Source organism: Salvelinus fontinalis, chromosome 1 (assembly GCF_029448725.1).
Source record: "Salvelinus fontinalis isolate EN_2023a chromosome 1, ASM2944872v1, whole genome shotgun sequence".
In the NCBI taxonomy this organism is placed as follows: Eukaryota; Metazoa; Chordata; class Actinopteri; order Salmoniformes; family Salmonidae; genus Salvelinus; species Salvelinus fontinalis.
Genome location: NC_074665.1, coordinates 77,700,479 through 77,720,979, shown reverse-complemented (window position 1 = coordinate 77,720,979; position 20,501 = coordinate 77,700,479). Strand labels below are relative to the sequence as shown.

At 39.3% G+C, this 20,501-nt stretch overlaps 1 protein-coding gene across 1 annotated transcript in view; it reads left to right on the top strand.

Moving 5' to 3' along the window:
• LOC129860192 (WD repeat-containing protein on Y chromosome-like) overlaps positions 1-20,501 on the top strand; it is a 73,738-nt gene that overhangs the window by 20,577 nt on the left and 32,660 nt on the right. Inside the window, exon 15 of the mRNA XM_055930606.1 lies at positions 20,050-20,195. Coding sequence (XP_055786581.1) covers positions 20,050-20,195 — 146 coding nt within the window. The remainder of the gene's footprint in view (positions 1-20,049; positions 20,196-20,501) is intronic.

Genomic DNA, 20,501 nt, shown 5'->3' with positions numbered 1-20,501 from the left:
ACAGTATTATCATCTCTCTCTGTCTGGAGTATACAGTATTATCATCTCTCTCTATCTGGAGTATACAGTATTATCATCTCTCTATCTGGAGTATACAGTATTATCATCTCTCTCTATCTGGAGTATACAGTATTATCATCTGTCTATCTGGAGTATACAGTATTATCATCTCTCTCTGGAGTATACAGTATTATCATCTCTCTCTATCTGGAGTATACATTATTATCATCTCTCTCTGTCTGGAGTATACAGTATTATCATCTCTCTCTATCTGGAGTATACAGTATTATCATCTCTCTCTGTCTGGAGTATACAGTATTATCATCTCTCTCTATCTGGAGTATACAGTATTATCATCTCTCTATCTGGAGTATACAGTATTATCATCTCTCTCTATCTGGAGTATACAGTATTATCATCTCTCTATCTGGAGTATACAGTATTATCATCTCTCTGTCTGGAGTATACAGTATTATCATCTCTCTATCTGGAGTATACAGTATTATCATCTCTCTCTATCTGGAGTATACAGTATTATCATCTGTCTATCTGGAGTATACAGTATTATCATCTCTCTCTGGAGTATACAGTATTATCATCTCTCTCTATCTGGAGTATACAGTATTATCATCTCTCTCTGTCTGGAGTATACAGTATTATCATCTCTCTCTGTCTGGAGTATACAGTATTATCATCTCTCTCTATCTGGAGTATACAGTATTATCATCTCTCTCTATCTGGAGTATACAGTATTATCATCTCTCTCTATCTGGAGTATACAGTATTATCATCTCTCTCTATCTGGAGTATACAGTATTATCATCTCTCTCTGTCTGGAGTATACAGTATTATCATTTCTCTCTGTCTGGAGTATACAGTATTATCATCTCTCTCTGGAGTATACAGTTATCATCTCTCTCTGTCTGTAGTATACAGTATTATCATCTCTCTCTGTCTGGAGTATACCATTATCATTTCTCTCTGTCTGGAGTATACAGTATTATCATCTCTCTCTGTCTGTAGTATACAGTATTATCATCTCTCTCTGTCTGGATTATACCATTATCATTTCTCTCTGTCTGGAGTATACAGTATTATCATCTCTCTATCTGGAGTATACAGTATTATCATCTCTCTCTGTCTGGAGTATACAGTATTATCATCTCTCTCTGTCTGGAGTATACAGTATTATCATCTCTCTATCTGGAGTATACAGTATTATCATCTCTCTCTGTCTGGAGTATACAGTATTATCATCTCTCTCTGTCTGGAGTATACAGTATTATCATCTCTCTGTCTGGAGTATACAGTATTATCATCTCTCTCTCTCTGGAGTATACAGTATTATCATCTCTCTCTGTCTGTAGTATACAGTATTATCATCTCTCTCTGTCTGGAGTATACCATTATCATTTCTCTCTGTCTGGAGTATACAGTATTATCATCTCTCTATCTGGAGTATACAGTATTATCATCTCTCTCTGTCTGGAGTATACAGTATTATCATCTCTCTCTGTCTGGAGTATACAGTATTATCATCTCGCTCTCTGGAGTATACAGTATTATCATCTCTCTCTCTCTGTCTGGAGTATACAGTATTATCATCTCTCTCTGTCTGGAGTATACAGTATTATCATCTCTCTGTCTGGAGTATACAGTATTATCATCTCTTTCTCTCTGTCTGGAGTATACAGTATTATCATCTCTCTCTGTCTGGAGTATACATTATTATCGTCTCTCTGTCTGGAGTATACAGTATTATCATCTCTCTCTATCTGGAGTATACAGTATTATCATCTCTCTCTGTCTGGAGTATACATTATTATCATCTCTCTATCTGGAGTATACAGTATTATCATCTCTCTCTGTCTGGAGTATACAGTATTATCATCTCGCTCTCTGGAGTATACAGTATTATCATCTCTCTCTGTCTGGAGTATACAGTATTATCATCTCGCTCTCTGGAGTATACATTATTATCATCTCTCTCTATCTGGAGTATACAGTATTATCATCTCTCTATCTGGAGTATACAGTATTATCATCTCTCTATCTGGAGTATACATTATTATCATCTCTCTCTATCTGGAGTATACAGTATTATCATCTCTCTATCTGGAGTATACAGTATTATCATCTCTCTGTCTGGAGTATATAGTATTATCATCTCTCTCTGTCTGGAGTATACAGTATTATCATCTCTCTCTGTCTGGAGTATACAGTATTATCATCTCTCTCTGTCTGGAGTATACAGTATTATAATCTCTCTCTTTCTGGAGTATACAGTATTATCATCTCTCTCTGTCTGGAGTATACAGTATTATCATATATCTCTATCTGGAGTATACAGTATTATCATCTCTCTCTGTCTGGAGTATACAGTATTATCATCTCTCTATCTGGAGTATACAGTATTATCATCTCTCTCTGTCTGGAGTATACAATATTATCATCTCTCTCTGTCTGGAGTATACAGTATTATCATCTATCTCTATCTGGAGTATACAGTATTATCATCTCTCTCTGTCTGGAGTATAAGGTATTATCATCTCTCTATCTGGAGTATACAGTATTATCATCTCTCTCTCTGGAGTATACAGTATTATCATCTCTCTCTCTCTGGAGTATACAGTATTATCATCTCTCTATCTGGAGTATACAGTATTATCATCTCTCTCTGTCTGGAGTATACAGTATTATCATCTCTCTCTATCTGGAGTATACAGTATTATCATCTCTCTCTATCTGGAGTATACAGTATTATCATCTCTCTCTATCTGGAGTATACAGTATTATCATCTCTCTCTATCTGGAGTATACAGTATTATCATCTCTCTCTATCTGGAGTATACAGTATTATCATCTCTCTCTATCTGGAGTATAAAGTATTATCATCTCTCTATCTGGAGTATACAGTATTATCATCTCTCTGTCTGGAGTATACAGTATTATCATCTCTCTATCTGGAGTATACAGTATTATCATCTCTCTCTATCTGGAGTATACAGTATTATCATCTCTCTCTATCTGGAGTATACAGTATTATCATCTCTCTCTATCTGGAGTATACAGTATTATCATCTCTCTCTCTCTCTCTCTCTGTCTGGAGTATACAGTATTATCATCTCTTTATCTGGAGTATACAGTATTATCATCTCTCTATCTGGAGTATACAGTATTATCATCTCTCTCTATCTGGAGTATACAGTATTATCATCTCTCTATCTGGAGTATACAGTATTATCATCTCTCTCTATCTGGAGTATACAGTATTATCATCTCTCTATCTGGAGTATACAGTATTATCATCTCTCTCTATCTTGAGTATACAGTATTATCATCTCTCTCTCTCTGTCTGGAGTATACAGTATTATCATCTCTCTCTCTCTGTCTGGAGTATACAGTATTATCATCTCTCTCTCTGGCGTATACAGTATTATCATCTCTCTCTCTCTGTCTGGAGTATACAGCATTATCATCTCTCTCTGGAGTATACAGTATTATCATCTCTCTGTCTGGAGTATACAGTATTATCATCTCTCTATCTGGAGTACACAGTATTATCATCTCTCTGTCTGGAGTATACAGTATTATCATCTCTCTCTGTCTGGAGTATACAGTATTATCATCTCTCTATCTGGAGTATACAGTATTATCATCTCTCTCTATCTGGAGTATACAGTAATATCATCTCTCTCTGGAGTATACAGTATTATCATCTCTCTCTATCTGGAGTATACAGTATTATCATCTCTCTCTGTCTGGAGTATACAGTATTATCATCTCTCTCTATCTGGAGTATACAGTATTATCATCTCTCTCTGTCTGGAGTATACAGTATTATCATCTCTCTCTATCTGGAGTATACAGTATTATCATCTCTCTATCTGGAGTATACAGTATTATCATCTCTCTGTCTGGAGTATACAGTATTATCATCTCTCTATCTGGAGTATACAGTATTATCATCTCTCTCTATCTGGAGTATACAGTATTATCATCTCTCTCTATCTGGAGTATACAGTATTATCATCTCTCTCTGGAGTATACAGTATTATCATCTCTCTCTGTCTGGAGTATACAGTATTATCATCTCTCTCTGTCTGGAGTATACAGTATTATCATCTCTCTCTATCTGGAGTATACAGTATTATCATCTCTCTCTATCTGGAGTATACAGTATTATCATCTCTCTCTATCTGGAGTATACAGTATTATCATCTCTCTCTATCTGGAGTATACAGTATTATCATCTCTCTCTGTCTGGAGTATACAGTATTATCATCTCTCTCTGTCTGGAGTATACAGTATTATCATCTCTCTCTGGAGTATACAGTTATCATCTCTCTCTGTCTGTAGTATACAGTATTATCATCTCTCTCTGTCTGGAGTATACCATTATCATTTCTCTCTGTCTGGAGTATACAGTATTATCATCTCTCTCTGTCTGTAGTATACAGTATTATCATCTCTCTCTGTCTGGATTATACCATTATCATTTCTCTCTGTCTGGAGTATACAGTATTATCATCTCTCTATCTGGAGTATACAGTATTATCATCTCTCTCTGTCTGGAGTATACAGTATTATCATCTCTCTCTGTCTGGAGTATACAGTATTATCATCTCTCTATCTGGAGTATTCAGTATTATCATCTCTCTCTGTCTGGAGTATACAGTATTATCATCTCTCTATCTGGAGTATACAGTATTATCATCTCTCTATCTGGAGTATACAGTATTATCATCTCTCTCTATCTGGAGTATACAGTATTATCATCTCTCTCTATCTGGAGTATACAGTATTATCATCTCTCTATCTGGAGTATACAGTATTATCATCTCTCTCTATCTGGAGTATACAGTATTATCATCTCTCTCTGTCTGGAGTATACAGTATTATCATCTCTCTCTGTCTGGAGTATACAGTATTATCATCTCTCTCTGTCTGGAGTATACAGTATTATCATCTCTCTATCTGGAGTATACAGTATTATCATCTCTCTCTATCTGGAGTATACAGTATTATCATCTCTCTCTGTCTGGAGTATACCATTATCATTTCTCTCTGTCTGGAGTATACAGTATTATCATCTCTCTCTGTCTGGAGTATACAGTATTATCATCTCTCTCTATCTGGAGTATACAGTATTATCATCTCTCTATCTGGAGTATACAGTATTATCATCTCTCTCTATCTGGAGTATACAGTATTATCATCTGTCTATCTGGAGTATACAGTATTATCATCTCTCTCTGGAGTATACAGTATTATCATCTCTCTCTATCTGGAGTATACAGTATTATCATCTCTCTCTGTCTGGAGTATACAGTATTATCATCTCTCTCTATCTGGAGTATACAGTATTATCATCTCTCTCTGTCTGGAGTATACAGTATTATCATCTCTCTCTATCTGGAGTATACAGTATTATCATCTCTCTATCTGGAGTATACAGTATTATCATCTCTCTCTATCTGGAGTATACAGTATTATCATCTCTCTATCTGGAGTATACAGTATTATCATCTCTCTGTCTGGAGTATACAGTATTATCATCTCTCTATCTGGAGTATACAGTATTATCATCTCTCTCTATCTGGAGTATACAGTATTATCATCTCTCTCTGTCTGGAGTATACCATTATCATTTCTCTCTGTCTGGAGTATACAGTATTATCATCTCTCTCTGCCTGGAGTATACAGTATTATCATCTCTCTCTATCTGGAGTATACAGTATTATCATCTCTCTATCTGGAGTATACAGTATTATCATCTCTCTCTATCTGGAGTATACAGTATTATCATCTGTCTATCTGGAGTATACAGTATTATCATCTCTCTCTGGAGTATACAGTATTATCATCTCTCTCTATCTGGAGTATACAGTATTATCATCTCTCTCTGTCTGGAGTATACAGTATTATCATCTCTCTCTATCTGGAGTATACAGTATTATCATCTCTCTCTGTCTGGAGTATACAGTATTATCATCTCTCTCTATCTGGAGTATACAGTATTATCATCTCTCTATCTGGAGTATACAGTATTATCATCTCTCTCTATCTGGAGTATACAGTATTATCATCTCTCTATCTGGAGTATACAGTATTATCATCTCTCTGTCTGGAGTATACAGTATTATCATCTCTCTATCTGGAGTATACAGTATTATCATCTCTCTCTATCTGGAGTATACAGTATTATCATCTGTCTATCTGGAGTATACAGTATTATCATCTCTCTCTGGAGTATACAGTATTATCATCTCTCTCTATCTGGAGTATACAGTATTATCATCTCTCTCTGTCTGGAGTATACAGTATTATCATCTCTCTCTGTCTGGAGTATACAGTATTATCATCTCTCTCTATCTGGAGTATACAGTATTATCATCTCTCTCTATCTGGAGTATACAGTATTATCATCTCTCTCTATCTGGAGTATACAGTATTATCATCTCTCTCTATCTGGAGTATACAGTATTATCATCTCTCTCTGTCTGGAGTATACAGTATTATCATTTCTCTCTGTCTGGAGTATACAGTATTATCATCTCTCTCTGGAGTATACAGTTATCATCTCTCTCTGTCTGTAGTATACAGTATTATCATCTCTCTCTGTCTGGAGTATACCATTATCATTTCTCTCTGTCTGGAGTATACAGTATTATCATCTCTCTCTGTCTGTAGTATACAGTATTATCATCTCTCTCTGTCTGGATTATACCATTATCATTTCTCTCTGTCTGGAGTATACAGTATTATCATCTCTCTATCTGGAGTATACAGTATTATCATCTCTCTCTGTCTGGAGTATACAGTATTATCATCTCTCTCTGTCTGGAGTATACAGTATTATCATCTCTCTATCTGGAGTATACAGTATTATCATCTCTCTCTGTCTGGAGTATACAGTATTATCATCTCTCTCTCTGTCTGGAGTATACAGTATTATCATCTCTCTGTCTGGAGTATACAGTATTATCATCTCTCTCTCTCTGGAGTATACAGTATTATCATCTCTCTCTGTCTGTAGTATACAGTATTATCATCTCTCTCTGTCTGGAGTATACCATTATCATTTCTCTCTGTCTGGAGTATACAGTATTATCATCTCTCTATCTGGAGTATACAGTATTATCATCTCTCTCTGTCTGGAGTATACAGTATTATCATCTCTCTCTGTCTGGAGTATACAGTATTATCATCTCGCTCTCTGGAGTATACAGTATTATCATCTCTCTCTCTCTGTCTGGAGTATACAGTATTATCATCTCTCTCTGTCTGGAGTATACAGTATTATCATCTCTCTGTCTGGAGTATACAGTATTATCATCTCTTTCTCTCTGTCTGGAGTATACAGTATTATCATCTCTCTCTGTCTGGAGTATACATTATTATCGTCTCTCTGTCTGGAGTATACAGTATTATCATCTCTCTCTATCTGGAGTATACAGTATTATCATCTCTCTCTGTCTGGAGTATACATTATTATCATCTCTCTATCTGGAGTATACAGTATTATCATCTCTCTCTGTCTGTAGTATACAGTATTATCATCTCTCTCTGTCTGGATTATACCATTATCATTTCTCTCTGTCTGGAGTATACAGTATTATCATCTCTCTATCTGGAGTATACAGTATTATCATCTCTCTCTGTCTGGAGTATACAGTATTATCATCTCTCTCTGTCTGGAGTATACAGTATTATCATCTCTCTATCTGGAGTATACAGTATTATCATCTCTCTCTGTCTGGAGTATACAGTATTATCATCTCTCTCTCTGTCTGGAGTATACAGTATTATCATCTCTCTGTCTGGAGTATACAGTATTATCATCTCTCTCTCTCTGGAGTATACAGTATTATCATCTCTCTCTGTCTGTAGTATACAGTATTATCATCTCTCTCTGTCTGGAGTATACCATTATCATTTCTCTCTGTCTGGAGTATACAGTATTATCATCTCTCTATCTGGAGTATACAGTATTATCATCTCTCTCTGTCTGGAGTATACAGTATTATCATCTCTCTCTGTCTGGAGTATACAGTATTATCATCTCGCTCTCTGGAGTATACAGTATTATCATCTCTCTCTCTCTGTCTGGAGTATACAGTATTATCATCTCTCTCTGTCTGGAGTATACAGTATTATCATCTCTCTGTCTGGAGTATACAGTATTATCATCTCTTTCTCTCTGTCTGGAGTATACAGTATTATCATCTCTCTCTGTCTGGAGTATACATTATTATCGTCTCTCTGTCTGGAGTATACAGTATTATCATCTCTCTCTATCTGGAGTATACAGTATTATCATCTCTCTCTGTCTGGAGTATACATTATTATCATCTCTCTATCTGGAGTATACAGTATTATCATCTCTCTCTGTCTGGAGTATACAGTATTATCATCTCGCTCTCTGGAGTATACAGTATTATCATCTCTCTCTGTCTGGAGTATACAGTATTATCATCTCGCTCTCTGGAGTATACATTATTATCATCTCTCTCTATCTGGAGTATACAGTATTATCATCTCTCTATCTGGAGTATACAGTATTATCATCTCTCTATCTGGAGTATACATTATTATCATCTCTCTCTATCTGGAGTATACAGTATTATCATCTCTCTATCTGGAGTATACAGTATTATCATCTCTCTGTCTGGAGTATATAGTATTATCATCTCTCTCTGTCTGGAGTATACAGTATTATCATCTCTCTCTGTCTGGAGTATACAGTATTATCATCTCTCTCTGTCTGGAGTATACAGTATTATAATCTCTCTCTTTCTGGAGTATACAGTATTATCATCTCTCTCTGTCTGGAGTATACAGTATTATCATATATCTCTATCTGGAGTATACAGTATTATCATCTCTCTCTGTCTGGAGTATACAGTATTATCATCTCTCTATCTGGAGTATACAGTATTATCATTTCTCTCTGTCTGGAGTATACAATATTATCATCTCTCTCTGTCTGGAGTATACAGTATTATCATCTATCTCTATCTGGAGTATACAGTATTATCATCTCTCTCTGTCTGGAGTATAAGGTATTATCATCTCTCTATCTGGAGTATACAGTATTATCATCTCTCTCTCTGGAGTATACAGTATTATCATCTCTCTCTCTCTGGAGTATACAGTATTATCATCTCTCTATCTGGAGTATACAGTATTATCATCTCTCTCTGTCTGGAGTATACAGTATTATCATCTCTCTCTGGAGTATACAGTATTATCATCTCTCTCTATCTGGAGTATACAGTATTATCATCTCTCTCTGTCTGGAGTATACAGTATTATCATCTCTCTCTATCTGGAGTATACAGTATTATCATCTCTCTCTGTCTGGAGTATACAGTATTATCATCTCTCTCTATCTGGAGTATACAGTATTATCATCTCTCTATCTGGAGTATACAGTATTATCATCTCTCTCTATCTGGAGTATACAGTATTATCATCTCTCTATCTGGAGTATACAGTATTATCATCTCTCTGTCTGGAGTATACAGTATTATCATCTCTCTATCTGGAGTATACAGTATTATCATCTCTCTCTATCTGGAGTATACAGTATTATCATCTGTCTATCTGGAGTATACAGTATTATCATCTCTCTCTGGAGTATACAGTATTATCATCTCTCTCTATCTGGAGTATACAGTATTATCATCTCTCTCTGTCTGGAGTATACAGTATTATCATCTCTCTCTGTCTGGAGTATACAGTATTATCATCTCTCTCTATCTGGAGTATACAGTATTATCATCTCTCTCTATCTGGAGTATACAGTATTATCATCTCTCTCTATCTGGAGTATACAGTATTATCATCTCTCTCTATCTGGAGTATACAGTATTATCATCTCTCTCTGTCTGGAGTATACAGTATTATCATTTCTCTCTGTCTGGAGTATACAGTATTATCATCTCTCTCTGGAGTATACAGTTATCATCTCTCTCTGTCTGTAGTATACAGTATTATCATCTCTCTCTGTCTGGAGTATACCATTATCATTTCTCTCTGTCTGGAGTATACAGTATTATCATCTCTCTCTGTCTGTAGTATACAGTATTATCATCTCTCTCTGTCTGGATTATACCATTATCATTTCTCTCTGTCTGGAGTATACAGTATTATCATCTCTCTATCTGGAGTATACAGTATTATCATCTCTCTCTGTCTGGAGTATACAGTATTATCATCTCTCTCTGTCTGGAGTATACAGTATTATCATCTCTCTATCTGGAGTATACAGTATTATCATCTCTCTCTGTCTGGAGTATACAGTATTATCATCTCTCTCTCTGTCTGGAGTATACAGTATTATCATCTCTCTGTCTGGAGTATACAGTATTATCATCTCTCTCTCTCTGGAGTATACAGTATTATCATCTCTCTCTGTCTGTAGTATACAGTATTATCATCTCTCTCTGTCTGGAGTATACCATTATCATTTCTCTCTGTCTGGAGTATACAGTATTATCATCTCTCTATCTGGAGTATACAGTATTATCATCTCTCTCTGTCTGGAGTATACAGTATTATCATCTCTCTCTGTCTGGAGTATACAGTATTATCATCTCGCTCTCTGGAGTATACAGTATTATCATCTCTCTCTCTCTGTCTGGAGTATACAGTATTATCATCTCTCTCTGTCTGGAGTATACAGTATTATCATCTCTCTGTCTGGAGTATACAGTATTATCATCTCTTTCTCTCTGTCTGGAGTATACAGTATTATCATCTCTCTCTGTCTGGAGTATACATTATTATCGTCTCTCTGTCTGGAGTATACAGTATTATCATCTCTCTCTATCTGGAGTATACAGTATTATCATCTCTCTCTGTCTGGAGTATACATTATTATCATCTCTCTATCTGGAGTATACAGTATTATCATCTCTCTCTGTCTGGAGTATACAGTATTATCATCTCGCTCTCTGGAGTATACAGTATTATCATCTCTCTCTGTCTGGAGTATACAGTATTATCATCTCGCTCTCTGGAGTATACATTATTATCATCTCTCTCTATCTGGAGTATACAGTATTATCATCTCTCTATCTGGAGTATACAGTATTATCATCTCTCTGTCTGGAGTATATAGTATTATCATCTCTCTCTGTCTGGAGTATACAGTATTATCATCTCTCTCTGTCTGGAGTATACAGTATTATCATCTCTCTCTGTCTGGAGTATACAGTATTATAATCTCTCTCTTTCTGGAGTATACAGTATTATCATCTCTCTCTGTCTGGAGTATACAGTATTATCATCTCTCTATCTGGAGTATACAGTATTATCATTTCTCTCTGTCTGGAGTATACAATATTATCATCTCTCTCTGTCTGGAGTATACAGTATTATCATCTATCTCTATCTGGAGTATACAGTATTATCATCTCTCTCTGTCTGGAGTATAAGGTATTATCATCTCTCTATCTGGAGTATACAGTATTATCATCTCTCTCTCTGGAGTATACAGTATTATCATCTCTCTCTCTCTGGAGTATACAGTATTATCATCTCTCTATCTGGAGTATACAGTATTATCATCTCTCTCTGTCTGGAGTATACAGTATTATCATCTCTCTCTATCTGGAGTATACAGTATTATCATCTCTCTCTATCTGGAGTATACAGTATTATCATCTCTCTCTATCTGGAGTATACAGTATTATCATCTCTCTCTATCTGGAGTATACAGTATTATCATCTCTCTCTATCTGGAGTATACAGTATTATCATCTCTCTCTATCTGGAGTATACAGTATTATCATCTCTCTATCTGGAGTATACAGTATTATCATCTCTCTGTCTGGAGTATACAGTATTATCATCTCTCTATCTGGAGTATACAGTATTATCATCTCTCTCTATCTGGAGTATACAGTATTATCATCTCTCTCTATCTGGAGTATACAGTATTATCATCTCTCTCTATCTGGAGTATACAGTATTATCATCTCTCTCTCTCTCTCTCTCTGTCTGGAGTATACAGTATTATCATCTCTTTATCTGGAGTATACAGTATTATCATCTCTCTATCTGGAGTATACAGTATTATCATCTCTCTCTATCTGGAGTATACAGTATTATCATCTCTCTATCTGGAGTATACAGTATTATCATCTCTCTCTATCTGGAGTATACAGTATTATCATCTCTCTATCTGGAGTATACAGTATTATCATCTCTCTCTATCTTGAGTATACAGTATTATCATCTCTCTCTCTCTGTCTGGAGTATACAGTATTATCATCTCTCTCTCTCTGTCTGGAGTATACAGTATTATCATCTCTCTCTCTGGCGTATACAGTATTATCATCTCTCTCTCTCTGTCTGGAGTATACAGCATTATCATCTCTCTCTGGAGTATACAGTATTATCATCTCTCTGTCTGGAGTATACAGTATTATCATCTCTCTATCTGGAGTACACAGTATTATCATCTCTCTGTCTGGAGTATACAGTATTATCATCTCTCTATCTGGAGTATACAGTATTATCATCTCTCTCTATCTGGAGTATACAGTATTATCATCTCTCTCTGTCTGGAGTATACAGTATTATCATCTCTCTCTATCTGGAGTATACAGTATTATCATCTCCCTCTCTCTGAAGTATACAGTATTATCATCTCTCTATCTGGAGTATACAGTATTATCATCTCTGTCTATCTGGAGTATACAGTATTATCATCTCTCTCTATCTGGAGTATACAGTATTATCATCTCTCTCTGTCTGGAGTATACAGTATTATCATCTCTCTCTATCTGGAGTATACAGTATTATCATCTCTCTCTATCTGGAGTATACAGTATTATCATCTCTCTATCTGGAGTATACAGTATTATCATCTCTGTCTATCTGGAGTATACAGTATTATCACCTCTCTCTGTCTGGAGTATACAGTATTATCATCTCTCTCTGTCTGGAGTATACAGTATTATCATCTCTCTCTCTGGAGTATACAGTATTATCATCTCTCTCTGTCTGGAGTATACAGTATTATCATCTCTCTCTGTCTGGAGTATACAGTATTATCATCTCTCTCTGTCTGGAGTATACAGTATTATCATCTCTCTCTGTCTGGAGTATACATTATTATCATCTCTCTATCTGGAGTATACAGTATTATCATCTCTCTCTATCTGGAGTATACAGTATTATCATCTCTCTCTATCTGGAGTATACAGTATTATCATCTCTCTCTCTCTGTCTGGAGTATACAGTATTATCATCTCTCTCTATCTGGAGTATACAGTATTATCATCTCTCTTTCTGTCTGGAGTATACAGTATTATCATCTCTCTCTATCTGGAGTATACAGTATTATCATCTCTCTCTCTCTGTCTGGAGTATACAGTATTATCATCTCTCTCTATCTGGAGTATACAGTATTATCATCTCTCTTTCTGTCTGGAGTATACAGTATTATCATCTCTCTCTATCTGGAGTATACAGTATTATCATCTCTCTCTATCTGGAGTATACAGTATTATCATCTCTCTCTGTCTGGAGTATACAGTATTATCATCTCTCTCTATCTGGAGTATACAGTATTATCATCTCTCTTTCTGTCTGTAGTATACAGTATTATCATCTCTCTCTATCTGGAGTATACAGTATTATCATCTCTCTTTCTGTCTGGAGTATACAGTATTATCATCTCTCTCTGTCTGGAGTATACAGTATTATCATCTCTCTCTGTCTGGAGTATACAGTATTATCATCTCTCTCTCTGTCTGGAGTATACAGTATTATCATCTCTCTTTCTGTCTGGAGTATACAGTATTATCATCTCTCTCTGTCTGGAGTATACAGTATTATCATCTCTCTCTGTCTGGAGTATACAGTATTATCATCTCTCTCTGTCTGGAGTATACAGTATTATCATCTCTCTCTGTCTGGAGTATACAGTATTATCATCTCTCTCTCTGTCTGGAGTATACAGTATTATCATCTCTCTCTGTCTGGAGTATACAGTATTATCATCTCTCTCTGTCTGGAGTATACAGTATTATCATCTCTCTCTCTGTCTGGAGTATACAGTATTATCATCTCTCTCTGTCTGGAGTATACAGTATTATCATCTCTCTCTGTCTGGAGTATACATTATTATCATCTCTCTCTATCTGGAGTATACAGTATTATCATCTCTCTCTGTCTGGAGTATACAGTATTATCATCTCTCTCTGTCTGGAGTATACAGTATTATCATCTCTCTCTGTCTGGAGTATACAGTATTATCATCTCTCTCTATCTGGAGTATACAGTATTATCATCTCTCTCTATCTGGAGTATACAGTATTATCATCTCTCTCTATCTGGAGTATACAGTATTATCATCTCTCTCTGTCTGGAGTATACAGTATTATCATCTCTCTCTGTCTGGAGTATACAGTATTATCATCTCTCTCTCTGTCTGGAGTATACAGTATTATCATCTCTCTCTGTCTGGAGTATACAGTATTATCATCTCTCTCTGTCTGGAGTATACAGTATTATCATCTCTCTCTATCTGGAGTATACAGTATTATCATCTCTCTCTGTCTGGAGTATACAGTATTATCATCTCTCTCTGTCTGGAGTATACAGTATTATCATCTCTCTCTGTCTGGAGTATACAGTATTATCATCTCTCTCTATCTGGAGTATACAGTATTATCATCTCTCTCTATCTGGAGTATACAGTATTATCATCTCTCTCTATCTGGAGTATACAGTATTATCATCTCTCTCTCTGGAGTATACAGTATTATCATCTCTCTCTATCTGGAGTATACAGTATTATCATCTCTCCATCTGGAGTATACAGTATTATCATCTCTCTGTCTGGAGTATACAGTATTATCATCTCTCTCTATCTGGAGTATACAGTATTATCATCTCTCTGTCTGGAGTATACAGTATTATCATCTCTCTATCTGGAGTATACAGTATTATCATCTCTCTATCTGGAGTCTACAGTATTATCATCTCTCTGTCTGGAGTATACAGTATTATCTTCTCTCTCTGTCTGGAGTATACAGTATTATCATCTCTCTCTATCTGGAGTATACAGTATTATCATCTCTCTCTGTCTGGAGTATACAGTATTATCATCTCTCTGTCTGGAGTATACAGTATTATCATCTCTCTATCTGGAGTATACAGTATTATTATCTCTCTCTATCTGGAGTATAGAGTATTATCATCTCTCTCTGTCTGGAGTATACAGTATTATCATCTCTCTATCTGGAGTATACAGTATTATCATCTCTCTGTCTGGAGTATACAGTATTATCATCTCTCTGTCTGAAGTATACAGTATTATCATCTCTCTCTCTGGCGTATACAGTATTATCATCTCTCTCTCTCTGTCTGGAGTATACAGTATTATTACATTTACATTTACATTTAAGTCATTTAGCAGACGCTCTTATCCAGAGCGACTTACAAATTGGTGCATTCACCTTATGACATCCAGTGGAACAGCCACTTTACAATAGTGCATCTAGATCTTTTAAGGGGGGGGGGGGGGGGGGGGGCAGAAGGATTGCTTTATCCTAGGTATTCCTTGAAGAGGTGGGGTTTCAGGTGTCTCCGGAAGGTGGTGATTGACTCCGCTGTCCTGGCGTCGTGAGGGAGTTTGTTCCACCATTGGGGGGCCAGAGCAGCGAACAGTTTTGACTGGGCTGAGCGGGAACTGTACTTCCTCAGTGGTAGGGAGGCGAGCAGGCCAGAGGTGGATGAACGCAGTGCCCTTGTTTGGGTGTAGGGCCTGATCAGAGCCTGAAGGTACTGAGGTGCCGTTCCCCTCACAGCTCCGTAGGCAAGCACCATGGTCTTGTAGCGGATGCGAGCTTCAACTGGAAGCCAGTGGAGAGAGCGGAGGAGCGGGGTGACGTGAGAGAACTTGGGAAGGTTGAACACCAGACGGGCTGCGGCGTTCTGGATGAGTTGTAGGGGTTTAATGGCACAGGCAGGGAGCCCAGCCAGCAGCGAGTTGCAGTAATCCAGACGGGAGATGACAAGTGCCTGGATTAGGACCTGCGCCGCTTCCTGTGTGAGGCAGGGTCGTACTCTGCGGATGTTGTAGAGCATGAACCTACAGGAACGGGCCACCGCCTTGATGTTGGTGGAGAACGACAGGGTGTTGTCCAGGATCACGCCAAGGTTCTTAGCGCTCTGGGAGGAGGACACAATGGAGTTGTCAACCGTGATGGCGAGATCATGGAACGGACAGTCCTTCCCCGGGAGGAAGAGCAGCTCCGTCTTGCCGAGGTTCAGCTTGAGGTGGTGATCCGTCATCCACACTGATATGTCTGCCAGACATGCAGAGATGCGATTCGCCACCTGGTCATCAGAAGGGGGAAAGGAGAAGATTAATTGTGTGTCGTCTGCATAGCAATGATAGGAGAGACCATGTGAAGTTATGACAGAGCCAAGTGACTTGGTGTATAGCGAGAATAGGAGAGGGCCTAGAACAGAGCCCTGGGGGACACCAGTGGTGAGAGCGCGTGGTGAGGAGACAGATTCTCGCCACGCCACCTGGTAGGAGCGACCTGTCAGGTAGGACGCAATCCAAGCGTGGGCCGCGCCGGAGATGCCCAACTCGGAGAGGGTGGAGAGGAGGATCTGATGGTTCACAGTATCGAAGGCAGCCGATAGGTCTAGAAGGATGAGAGCAGAGGAGAGAGAGTTAGCTTTAGCAGTGCGGAGCGCCTCCGTGATACAGAGAAGAGCAGTCTCAGTTGAGTGACTAGTCTTGAAACCTGACTGATTTGGATCAAGAAGGTCATTCTGAGAGAGATAGCAGGAGAGCTGGCCAAGGACGGCACGTTCAAGAGTTTTGGAGAGAAAAGAAAGAAGGGATACTGGTCTGTAGTTGTTGACATCGGAGGGATCGAGTGTAGGTTTTTTCAGAAGGGGTGCAACTCTCGCTCTCTTGAAGACGGAAGGGACGTAGCCAGCGGTCAAGGATGAGTTGATGAGCGAGGTGAGGTAAGGTAGAAGGTCTCCGGAAATGGTCTGGAGAAGAGAGGAGGGGATAGGGTCAAGCGGGCAGGTTGTTGGGCGGCCGGCCGTCACAAGACGCGAGATTTCATCTGGAGAGAGAGGGGAGAAAGAGGTCAAAGCACAGGGTTGGGCAGTGTGAGCAGAACCAGCGGTGTCGTTTGACTTAGCGAACGAGGATCGGATGTCGTCGACCTTCTTTTCAAAATGGTTGACGAAGTCGTCTGCAGAGAGGGAGGAGGGGGGGGGGGGAGGAGGATTCAGGAGGGAGGAGAAGGTGGCAAAGAGCTTCCTAGGGTTAGAGGCAGATGCTTGGAATTTAGAGTGGTAGAAAGTGGCTTTAGCAGCAGAGACAGAAGAGGAAAATGTAGAGAGGAGGGAGTGAAAGGATGCCAGGTCCGCAGGGAGGCGAGTTTTCCTCCATTTCCGCTCGGCTGCCCGGAGCCCTGTTCTGTGAGCTCGCAATGAGTCGTCGAGCCACGGAGCGGGAGGGGAGGACCGAGCCGGCCTGGAGGATAGGGGACATAGAGAGTCAAAGGATGCAGAAAGGGAGGAGAGGAGGGTTGAGGAGGCAGAATCAGGAGATAGGTTGGAGAAGGTTTGGGCAGAGGGAAGAGATGATAGGATGGAAGAGGAGAGAGTAGCGGGGGAGAGAGAGCGGAGGTTGGGACGGCGCGATACCATCCGAGAAGGGGCAGTGTGGGAAGTGTTGGATGAGAGCGAGAGGGAGAAGGATACAAGGTAGTGGTCGGAGACTTGGAGGGGAGTTGCAATGAGGTTAGTGGAAGAACAGCATCTAGTAAAGATGAGGTCAAGCGTATTGCCTGCCTTGTGAGTAGGGGGGGAAGGTGAGAGGGTGAGGTCAAAAGAGGAGAGGAGTGGAAAGAAGGAGGCAGAGAGGAATGAGTCAAAGGTAGACATGGGGAGGTTAAAGTCACCCAGAACTGTGAGAGGTGAGCCGTCCTCAGGAAAGGAGCTTATCAAGGCATCAAGCTCATTGATGAACTCTCCAAGGGAACCTGGAGGGCGATAAATGATAAGGATGTTAAGCTTGAAAGGGCTGGTAACTGTGACAGCATGGAATTCAAAGGAGGCGATAGACAGATGGGTAAGGGGAGAAAGAGAGAATGACCACTTGGGAGAGATGAGGATCCCGATGCCACCACCCCGCTGACCAGAAGGTCTCGGGGTGTGCGAGAACACGTGGGCAGACGAAGAGAGAGCAGTAGGAGTAGCAGTGTTATCTGTGGTGAGCCATGTTTCCGTCAGTGCCAGGAAGTCGAGGGACTGGAGGGACGCATAGGCTGAGATGAGCTCTGCCTTGTTGGCCGCAGATCGGCAGTTCCAGAGGCTACCGGAGACCTGGAACTCCACGTGGGTCGTGCGGGCTGGGACCACCAGGTTAGGGTGGGCGCGGCCACGCGGTGTGAAGCGTTTGTATGGTCTGTGCAGAGAGGAGAGAACAGGGATAGACAGACACATGGTTGACAGGCTACAGAAGAGGCTACGCTAATGCAAAGGAGATTAGAATGACAAGTGGGCTACACGTCTCGAATGTTCAGAAAGTTAAGCTTACGTTGCAAAAAATAAGAATAAAATACAAGATCTTATTGACTAAAATGATATAGTACTGCTGGCTGGTGAAGTAGCCTGGCTAGCAGTGGCTACGTTGTTGAAAGTGAAGCTGGCTAGGTAACCTCGACAATTTCACTAAATTTCTCTAAACTACACAATTATCATGGATACAAGGACAGGAAAGACAACTAGCTAACACTACGCTAATCAAGTCGTTCCGTTGTAATGTAAGTTTCTACAGTGCTGCTATTCGGTAGAAGTTGGCTAGCTAGCAGTGTTGGCTAGGTAGGAGGACGGCAGCGCGGCAGGCGAAAAATAGCTGGCTAGCTAACCGATAATTACTCAAAGCTACACAATTATCTTAGATAAAAAGATAGCAAAGAAAACTATGTAGCTAGCTAACACTACACAAGTCAAGTCGTTCCGTTGTAATGTAATCGTTTCTACAGTGCTGCTAATCGGTGGCTAGCTGGCTAGCTAGCAGGGTTGACTACGTTACGTTAGGGCGAGAATACCTGGCTAGCGAACCTCAGCGAACCTTGATAACTACACAATTATCACCGATACAAAGACGGCTATGTAGCCAGCTAAGTAGCTAGCTAAGATCGAACAAATACAAATCAAAGATAGCAAAGACAACTGTGTAGTCAGCCAACACTACACTGATCAAGTCGTTCCGTTGTAATGCACTCGTTTCTACAATGCTGCTATTCGGTGGCAAGCTGGCTAGCTAGCAGTGTTTGGCTACGTTGCGTTACGTTAGGGCGAAAATAGCTGGCTGGCGAACCTCAATAACTACACAATTATGTTTGATGCAAAGACGGCTATGTAGCTAGCTAAGATCAAACAAATCAAACCGTTGTACTGTAGTGAAAATGAAAATCAGACCGTTGTACTATAATGAAATGTAATGAAAAGTTTATACTACTATTCGGTAGACGGTGGACGTTTGCTAGCTGCTGGGCAGATAGCAGTGTGGACTACGATAGACGACGGAATACGATAATTACGCAATTATCTTTTATACACAGACGGCTAAGTAGCTAGCTAAGAAGAAATTGCTAAGGTTAGACAAATTAAACCGTTGTACTATAAGGAAATGTAATGAAAATGAAATGAAAATTTATACTACCTGCAGAGCGAATGCAAATGCGACCGCTCGCTCCAAACCGGATGTCAATTATCATCTCTCTCTCTGGAGTATACAGTATTATAATCTCTCTGTCTGAAGTATACAGTATTATCATCTCTCTCTCTGGCGTATACAGTATTATCATCTCTCTCTCTGGCGTATACAGTATTATCATCTCTCTGTCTGGAGTATACAGTATTATCATCTGTCTGTCTGAAGTATACAGTATTATCATCTCTCTCTCTGGCGTATACAGTATTTTCATCTCTCTGTCTGAAGTATACAGTATTATCATCTCTCTCTCTCAATCTCCCTCTCAGGTCAGTTCTATGCCCCTGGTGGAGAGAAGGAGTGTGTGTTGGGGCTGACTTCAGACCAGGAGAACAACATCCTGGTCACTGGAGACACAGCAGGGTGTGTTCAGGTCTGGGACATCTCTCAGTACGCGCTCTACATCACACAGGAGGTCAGGGTTGGTGTATGTGTGTGTGTGTGTGTGTGTGTGTGTGTGTGTGTGTGTGTGTGTGTGTGTGTGTGTGTGTGTGTGTGTGTGTGTGTGTGTGTGTGTGTGTGTGTGTGTGTGTGTGTGTGTGTGCGTGCGTGCGTGCGTGCGTGCGTGCGTGCGTGCGTGCGTGCGTGCGTGCGTGCGTGTGTGTGTGTACATGTATGTGAATGTGTGAGTGTGAGTGAATTTTTGAGTATAGTAAATGCTAATGTAGGACACACCTCTGTTTTATGTGTTTTACACTATACTCTATCTTCACATGTTTCA